The sequence below is a fragment of the Magnolia sinica genome, chromosome 14 (assembly GCF_029962835.1).
Source record: "Magnolia sinica isolate HGM2019 chromosome 14, MsV1, whole genome shotgun sequence".
Taxonomy (NCBI): Eukaryota; Viridiplantae; Streptophyta; class Magnoliopsida; order Magnoliales; family Magnoliaceae; genus Magnolia; species Magnolia sinica.
Genome location: NC_080586.1, coordinates 30,709,427 through 30,718,894, shown reverse-complemented (window position 1 = coordinate 30,718,894; position 9,468 = coordinate 30,709,427). Strand labels below are relative to the sequence as shown.

Sequence of the window (9,468 nt, the reverse complement as noted above, 5' to 3'; positions counted from 1 at the left end):
GGCAGACCTGAGTTTTGGATTCAGACTGTTGATTTGATGAGCTCCATTGGAGATGGACAACGCACCAAGACTCACCCAGAGTTTCAACCTTATGTCTATTTTTAATTGACTGTGGACAATTCTACGGTATGTCATACATCCCCTGGTGGGGTCCATCAGATCAGCGGCCTGGATAATCAACCATGATCCCGAATGTGCAGAACCTTGTGCCTGAGCCAACTATACATTTACCGAGTTCACGAACCATTGCTTAGATAAGCCCTACAATATCGTTACACGGCTAAAACATCCGACTCATACGACAATCAAAGCAGTTGGATCAGGGGGCTCTTGCCGGTTGATGCAGAGGTTGCTTAGTTTTTGTCTTTCAGTGTCTATTTCCAGGCGATAGGACCATCTGATTGATGCAGTTTATGAGGCAAGGAACTCTAAAATTGGGCCCACATGATGATGAGTCCAATGTCCTCCAAGAGATGTTTTATAGATAATGATAGTTTTCAGCGACCAGTGAGGACAGCATTTTCTACTGATCCTTAAATGGTCAGAATACAACTTCCATTTAAGACCGAATTAGGGTTTCCAATTTATTTTCGTGCCATCTAGTTTCCACACGTGTCACATGAGTAGCCCATATTCGTGTCGGGACATCCCACTTCAACAGGCACAATCTCTAGGCGACATATCCATCAAAAAAAAAAAAAAACACCCATCATAGATGAATCTACAGAACCTAACTACACAGAAACATCAACTTAGGAAGACAGCCGTGCTGCAGCATGCAGCACTTATCAAGAACGAGAATGGTGGGTAAAGAATGGCATTCAGTCTGTTCACTGATAAACCAATCTTCAAAAGTTTAAATGCTGCAAAACACTTCTCAATGCCACTATGTAATGTTTATAGGAGAGCAGAAGGGTTTCCCATCACAGTTTCTCTTTTCCAAGTTATTCATAAGATGGATCACGAGCATCCTTGACTACTCAGACCACGGGCATGCGCTCTCAAATGCCTGTTGCTCTTTGCGGCATAGATCAAACTCGTTGGTGTGATAATACATGCACCCTGCGTAAGCATCCATCTCTTTCGTGCACCTCTGGTGAAGCCCTTTTAGCCTGCATAAGAGCAATGTAAATGTTGAAAAGTGGAGCTTAAAACTCAGCATGAAGGAATTCTATAAGATTGCAGTTCCAATCTCGAGAACCATGTTTTGAAACACAATGGTGAAGAGATTGCAGCAAATGACCAGATAAGATTTTTGCATCCGAAGGAAGAGAAATTCATTAGGGTTCTGTTCGGATGCTGAACTGAATTGAAGTAATTCAATCCATTAAGGTGGAAACACCAAGGTAGGGCTAGCTCTATTCTGTTCATAATGAGGAAGGGCAAGCCCCCCGATTGGAATTACAAAGGTTTCAGGTCCAACAGAAAATGCACAGAACTGCAATCAGGGGTTCGGTCCTCATTACAAAAACTTAGAAGGCAACATCTCCCCTTTGGTTATTCTTCTATAATGAATCAGGACATTGTCATTCAGGTCAATTGAGCATCCAACCCAAATTCAAAGACATAAATATGTAGCCTTGAAACTGATGCAAGGAGAAGCACACTATCCAAATATGCAACAGGGTAAAAAATAAATTAGCAAGGACAGGCAAAAGCAACAAAGCAATGTTGAATAGAGGAAAAGGTAACTAAGGTGCAGTAGATCATCTACTGAGTGTTCTACGTCCTAAAGAATTTGTTACAGTATACAGCTATTGACGTTATGTAGAAAAGAATTGGTAGCCTGTGAGAATTATAATTCTTGCCTTGTCACTGATAGAAGACATGGGACCCAAAGGTGGACAGGACCCTCCATGGTTCCCCATGCGGCAGTCAATAGGAGGTCATAGAGGGTGAGAACTGAGGGTTATAGTTATCAAGGGCTACCAAGTCAGCCTGATTAACAATGGAAAAAGAGAAGAGAAACATAGCTGATGAAACAGACAAACAGATGGCTCATGATATAAGCTCACATATAACCAATACAAGAAGATCAGTGGGCGAAAAATGCACAAGGCAAAGTCCACTGTCCACCACAAGCATGCCAAGTGATCTTCACGGGAGTTATGTGAAGGAGACAAAGCGGTCGACAATGTGGCATCCATCAAGATTTTGCACAATCTCCAAGAGTGTTTGGATGAACCGCGAATTGAATTGTATTTATTAGTCAACAAAACTGTGATTTTGTTAGCCATATCGAGGTTCAGGGACTCCAGGCTCCAATTGCACTGTATGTTACTTCCAAGTCGAGCTTTCAAGGAGCACAACTGCAATTTGCAGGTTATTTCCTCATTACAGACACATACACATCATTATTTTTTGTCATTTTGTATTGATCGAACACAATGTTTTTATTTATTTATTATTTTTTTATTTTATTGAAAGGTAACACTACCAGGGATTGAACCCTGGATCACTCACACACACTAGCTGTCTCTAACAGCTCATCTAACGAGTGGGAGACACAATGTTTGTGATTTTATTCACTTGTGATTCCAAATGCAGCATAAAGGACATTTCCATGTAAAACGTTCTCTTCCCAACAGAACCAAGTTATAGCATCTAAAACTAACATGCAATCCAAAACATTGTGGAGGGAAAGCAACACTAACACGTCAAATCATGACCAACCAAAAGAGAAGGACGAAATCTGGAGAGAATTTAAACACACAATTCTCCACAAGAATTTGAAGTTAAAGGCTAGTCATATTTGAGATGGCACCTCATGATCATCATCATCATCACCCTATCCCAACTAAAAGGCACCTCACCCTTCAAGTTACCCTATACTGTCAGACGAAGTTGAACACAGGAACAGAGAGAAAGAGGACAGGAAAGGCCTGCTACAACCCAAAGAGACTAAACAAAATTCAAGAAGCAAAGATTGGGAGGCAGGACTACCAGTCCACCACCTTCCTTTTGATTAAGGAGAACCCAGGAGATAGGAGAGAGAATTCTGGAGGCTGCTCTTTCCGAATAGCCCAAAGGGTAGCCATAATAACTAGATGCCAGATAACTTTGAAATACTACTTGTCGCCTCCCCCATGACAAGCAAAAAGGGAGATCCCTTGACAGAATTAGGCATAACCCAAGGGGTATTGAAGAGAGCAAGGATGCAGGACCAAACTCCATGGCCGAAAGGGCAATGGGTGAAGACGTGGTTAATTGATTCCACCTTTTCCACACACAGCAAACATTTGTTGGTTAGAGTCATTGCTCTTCACTGCAAATTATCAATAGTTAAGATTCTCCACCTTCCTAGAAGCCAGACCAAGGCAACAGCTTTAGGCAGAGCTTCATAGGACCACATGAAGGATGGACTTTTTTTATTCTTCTTCTTCTTCTTTTTTTCTTTTTTTTTTTCTCTCTTTTTTTTTTTTTTTTTTTTTTTTTTTTTTTTGAGCAAAGAGAAGAGCAAGCTAACCGAAAATCTGTTTGAACTATTAAAGGACCACTAGTGTTTTAAATAGCAGTAGCGTGTTGCATAGCGTTCAACCCTCCGTAGCGTGTAGCGAAATAGTGCAGCGTAAGCTACACAATCCTTCTATTTTTTAATTTAATTTTTTTTTAAAAAAAATGATACCACAGTGGACCCCACGCATGTGGGCCATGGCATAAAACACCACAAAGGACCCCACACATGTGGGCCATGGCATATAACACCATAGTGGACTTCACGCATGTGTCTCACGTGATGGTTAAATGGGTCAAATCCATGTCATACACACCACAACTCCCATGCATCTTTGTTACATAAGAACCGACCTCCTAAAAAGAAAAAAAAAATGAAAAAAATGAAAAAATAACCACAACTTTTCAACATAAATAAAAAGAAAAGTCATTAGCAATAATTAAAGGGCCCCCATGCATCTTTGTTACATAAGAACCGACCTCCTAAAAAGAAAATTAAAATAAAATAAAAAAATGAAAAAATAACCACAACTTTTCAGCATAAATAAAAAGAAAACTCATCAGCAGTAATTAAAGGGCCAAAACATACCTTAAATAGAGATTTAATCAACTAAAAATGGATTATTCTGAGTTACGTATCCAAGTGGCTGCGAAAAGAGGGAAACGTGATTTCTCCCTTGTTTGGGCTTCAATGCTCTCGAAAATCCAGCAAGAAGATACTTTTGTAGGTCCGATTGAATGCCTAAAATCTTATCTTCAAGGGGCCTTTTGATCAGTAGGAATCAAAGCTTGAAAATGGCAGCAAGTGCGGCTGCTGTGGCACTAAGATAGGGCTGTTCTAAAGCCCTATTTCGATAGTTTAAAGTTTTTTTAAAAAAAATTCTTAAAATATGAGTCTCCCACCATCTACTCAACGGGAAAAAGTCTCATCCATACATTTCAAGGCCCATTTTTAATGGTTTAGATTGTAAAAATGTTCAAATAAGTACATATTTATAACCTACAAAGTGCCACATGTGTGAAGGATGGTTTGGATGGATTTACATGCTGCCACATGTGAAAAATATGGGCCACCACCATTTTAAAACAATTTGTTAACTCACATAATAAAATAGAGCTTTTGTTTTAAAGAAAAGTATCGGTCCTGAGGCGTACGCGACGTACGCTACACGCTACCTATGTGTAGTGTACGCTACAACCCTTGTAGCGTATGCTACAGTGGAAATACACTTTCTATACGCTACGTAGTGTTTTTGGTACTCTATGCTACGTAGCGTACGCTACAAGCTATGCTACAGCGCTGTTCACAACATTGAGGACCACAAAAGCAAATCCTCTTCTCTCGGGGAAGGACAGATGCCTCTTAAGAGCTTGAGAAGCCAAAGGAAATCTTCAAGCTCTGAGTTCAAGAGATTTCGCCTACAAAGGGGAGACCAAATCCTAGATCTAACATCCAAGAAGCAATCGGCGACAAAAGTGGATCTATTCAAGGCAATACGAGTTAGGCTGGGGAAGAGAGATTGGAGGGGGCAACCAGAAATCCGCAGTCCTCTTAGAAATGGATACGGGACCCATCGTCAAGAGAGAAGGAGAAGCCTTCTTGCATTTGAGGGCCCATTTGTCAATGGCCTTCCAAATGTGAGAGGCTCTATAAAGAGAATCTCTCGCATCCCATATTTACAGGTGTGATCTCTCTTGACTGACTACCTCCCTCCGAGCCAAAGCACCGGATCCATTTACCAAGGAGGGCCAAGTTCGAGGAGGCTAGATGCCTACAACACCATTTGATATCAGCTTGCATACCTCCTAGCTAAGGAGATAAAATTTGTAGCTATAGGTGCTCCTGCTCCAAAGAAAGCCTCTTTTGAGCCTATTCGACTTGTCCAAAACAGATTTTGGGTAACGAAAGAGAGATGGGAAGTAATCGGGCAAGTTGGAAAGAGAAAATTTAATGAGCGTCAGACGCCCCCCAAGGGACAAGGAACAACTCTTCCAACAAGAGAGCTTCCGCTCAACTCGTTCAATGACCGCATCCCACAGATGCTTGGTGGGCTTGCCAATGCACAGTGGGAGGCCAAGATACCGCAAAGGAAATGAGCTAGCCCTACATCCGAAGACATCAACCAACCTAAATAGAGCAGCGAAAGAAAGATTGATACCAAGCATCTCACCTTTGGACAGGTTAATCTTAAGGCCAAAGAATGCCTCAAAACAATGCACAATTTTTCGCAAGTTTTCGGCAGACGAGCATTGTAGAAGAAAATAGTGTCATTGGCAAACTGAATATGGGTGATGAAGAAACTTGCACTTGCCACCTTGAAACCACTAATAAGGCCAGCAAACACGTTACTCAACATTCTGCTAAGGCCCTCAACAACAATGACGAAAAGGAAAGGGGGGATAGTAGGTCACATTGTCTTAGACCTCTAGAAGATTGAAAGAATCCTTTGGAGGTTCCATTAATGAGAACAGAAAATTTCGCCAAGCAGATGCATACATGAATCCAGCTAACCCCATTTAGAACCAAAGCCGAGCTGTCCCGGCAAGTTAAGGTAGACCCAATCGACATGATCAAAAGCTTTCTCAATGTCAAGCTTGTAGACTACAGACTCCCCTCCCGATGGTGGAAATTAATACATTCATGGGCAATAAAGGCACAATCAGGGATTTATTGATTGGCCACAAAAGCACCCTGGTGTCTGCTCCTTTCATTTACTTATAACGGAGAGAAATTACAATAGAGATAGAGACCAGTGAAAAGGATAAGGTTGCTACAGCTGAATGTAAGATAAGAGCAAATAAAAGGTAAAGACAGCATATGGTGGGGTGTAGGAGCACTGAACTGTGTGCGTATGGGTTGGTGACTTGCACCCGGTACAGTGCACTGCACGAGCACTGGAGCACAATTACATATCTAAAGGAAATAACAGGCTTTTCAGCAGCATGAGGTTTCCATAAACATATTCACTGATGAATTCCCTAACAAACCCCAAAGTGATGTGCCAGATGGCAAGCCTGCATAAAGGAAGGTTGTTGATGATGATGGTGGTGGTCAAAGAGAACAAGAATGGGAGTTCTTGCTTCCTTACGTGGCTCATGAACATGAGTTAGAAAAATGATGTGTTCTAGTTGTGTGATCTCATAGTTGCATGAAGTGTGAAGCAAAGCAGCAACAGATTCAGTTGCAGGAGCGTAGAAGCGTATGTTTCAAAAATATAATCAAGTATAAATGGCTACGAAGCAGGAGCAGGAGCACGAGTCTGAAGTGCAATTCCAAGTGGAACGGCGTGTAGTTAGAAGGATAATCTATTGAATCCAGATCAACATCTCTAACTCTACTAGGAAGCACGCATTATATGTAGGATGTGTCAATGCACTGCCACATTTATGTGTACAGAAAACTGATTAGTCTGATACCATAGTTGAATGAAGCATGAAGCGAAGCAGCAACAGATTCAGGTGCAGGAGCATAGAAGTGTATGTTTCAAAACATAACCAAGTATAAATGGCCGGGAAGCGGGAGTGGGAGCATGAGTCTGAAGCACGATTCCAAGTGGAAGTGGCATGTGGTTAGAACTTAGAAGGATAATCTATTGAATCCAGATCAATATCTCTAATTCTACTAGAAGCGCGCATATAAAGGTTGTGTTAATGCACTGCCACATTTGTGGGTACAGAAAACTGATGAGGCTTTAGGTGGTTTTTCATATTTCTAACTCGTTGATATGATGCTCCATAAACTAAACCCACAGTAAATGACGGCAAGATATTCACAAACTATTGTCTAAGGTTCTAAACTTCCAGTGCCATGTGAAGAAGGTTGTTGTGTCTGTCAAAGAGAATCAAATTGCACATGAAAGAAAGCCTTCTTTAAACTGAGAAACTTCTTGAATCTCTCTGTGGCACATAATGCAATAGGAAAGAGGTGGACAAAGAGACATTAGGGCCTGTTTGGATACCACCAAATAAGTTACTTTTTCTACTTACAGCAGTAGATAAGTAACTTATTTGAGATAAGTTTGGTTTAAGATCAATTATGAGTAACTTCTTTACTTCAACGCACTTGATCACTTCATATTAATAAGTAGAAACCAAGATATAAGCTACTCAAGGCATAAGTAGCTTATCTTAAGTAACTTATGATCCAAACGCACCCTTATTGACATTTCCTTTTTATGTCTTCTCCTAGACAACTTGGGACTAAATCTTCCCATTTGACAAAACCAGGTTTGATCTGTTTACTTTTCCACCAAGATGGAACTCATTATATCTCAAACCTATGGTTGAAAATGACAAATAACACAAGTGACAAAGATAACTAATCGCTGATTATTATTTTTTCTTTTATTTGAAGATTATTAATGTGTCAATGTTCACATCGTACTAAGGGGCATTTGGCTCCTCAAGGCAATAATATACAGGCTGTGACCTTGTTGCAGTTGAGCAGGTGCCTTAGAGCTTAGTTGCACAAATCTTCTAACTCGATGCCACTTCCGCTTTGAGTAACGACTCCCGCTTCCAAACTATTTATACTTGCTATCATTTTTCAAATAGATGCTTCTCTGCTTCCTCACTCAAATCTGCTGCCACTTCCCTTCATGCTTCGTGCAACTATATACTCTACAGCTTCACAACAGTGTTTGCAGTATCGATAGTATCGGTCGTTGCAGGTCAGTGATACAAAATAGCCCAGAAGTTTCCAATCTTCCAGGTATCTTGCAAAATATCACTAAATATCAATGTATCAACGATGTATCGATACATTGCGATATTTTCAAGATATTGCCGTTACATTCTACTTGGTATGGACGATACTATCGATATGTATCAATGGTGTCGATGATACCCAGACAACGCATCCCCCTTCTGAAAATTTTGAAAAAAAAAAAAAAACAATTTTCTCTCAAATTTTTTGCTTCTAATCCCTCCCTTACCTGGTTTCAACCAACCCTAAAGCTTTCTAGCATCTAAAACCCAGAAAGAGTTTCCCTTGCATAACCTTAATTTGATTCCCACAGAGAATATATATCCCATATATAGAAATACCCAAAATACCCTATTCAGTCTTGACTGGGTGATGCCTCAATCAGTAGTTGATTTACTTTGGATGTGGGCTGTGGCAGGGTGTCATGCTCGCTAAGGGGAGGTTAGCAGTTGGCAGTTGATAATGATTGCTGTCCCTTAGAACATCTGGGGGGGAGTGCAATCATCAACTTCCTCAACAAATGGGGGCCATGAGAAGTTGTGTGGAAATTAAAAGAACCGCTGGGGTGGGGGGTTGGTGATGTTTCTTCCATGTTTAGGCTATGATGATGTTTTCCACTCTTGTTGTATTTCTTTTTGTATTCTTTTCTGTTTGCCTTTAAATAAATAATAATAAAAAAAAAAAAAAAAAAAAAAAAAAAAAAAAAAAAAAACACTAGAACTTACCCTGCACTTTTCTACAAAATATGAGAACCTATTGCAATAATTCTTAGATTTATAAATTATATGCATTGATTTGAATATAGTTACATCACTTCTGCCAAACAACGCATAGTTTAGGACCTTATACAAAGCAAACTTATTATGTGCACTTGTTTTTATGATCTTTTGATTTCTAAGTGTGCAATGATTTTCATTTTTAACGTCTCCCGAAGTTCCATTGAAAAATTTGACCAATTTCCCAATGTTTCCTAAAAATAGCAATACATTACACAATACATCATAAATCCAATATTTCCCATGCAATAACCGATATGTTTCCATATCCCAAGGGATACATATGATATTTCCCATGCGATACTTGATATGTTTACATATCCCAAGGGTGCAATAAATCCGTCGATACAAATATTGAAAACAATGCTTCACAATAAGCTCAAGCAAAGGGGCCTTGCTCCACACCTACATCAAGGTATTCCGTAACAGTAACGGTGGCTATAATGGCCACCACCATTACCTTTACAATACGGGCTGTAATGGCTGCTACGGTCTCTTTAAAAAAATAAAAAAATTAAAAAAAATTAAAAATTA

At 40.0% G+C, this 9,468-nt stretch overlaps 1 protein-coding gene across 1 annotated transcript in view; it reads right to left on the bottom strand.

Annotated features, from left to right (window-relative positions):
• Nucleotides 1–714: 714 nt before the first annotated feature.
• LOC131225366 (NADH dehydrogenase [ubiquinone] 1 alpha subcomplex subunit 8-B) overlaps nucleotides 715–9,468 on the bottom strand; it is a 33,239-nt gene continuing 24,485 nt past the window's right edge. Inside the window, exon 3 of the mRNA XM_058220889.1 lies at nucleotides 715–1,112. Coding sequence (XP_058076872.1) covers nucleotides 977–1,112 — 136 coding nt within the window. The 3' untranslated portion in view covers nucleotides 715–976. The remainder of the gene's footprint in view (nucleotides 1,113–9,468) is intronic.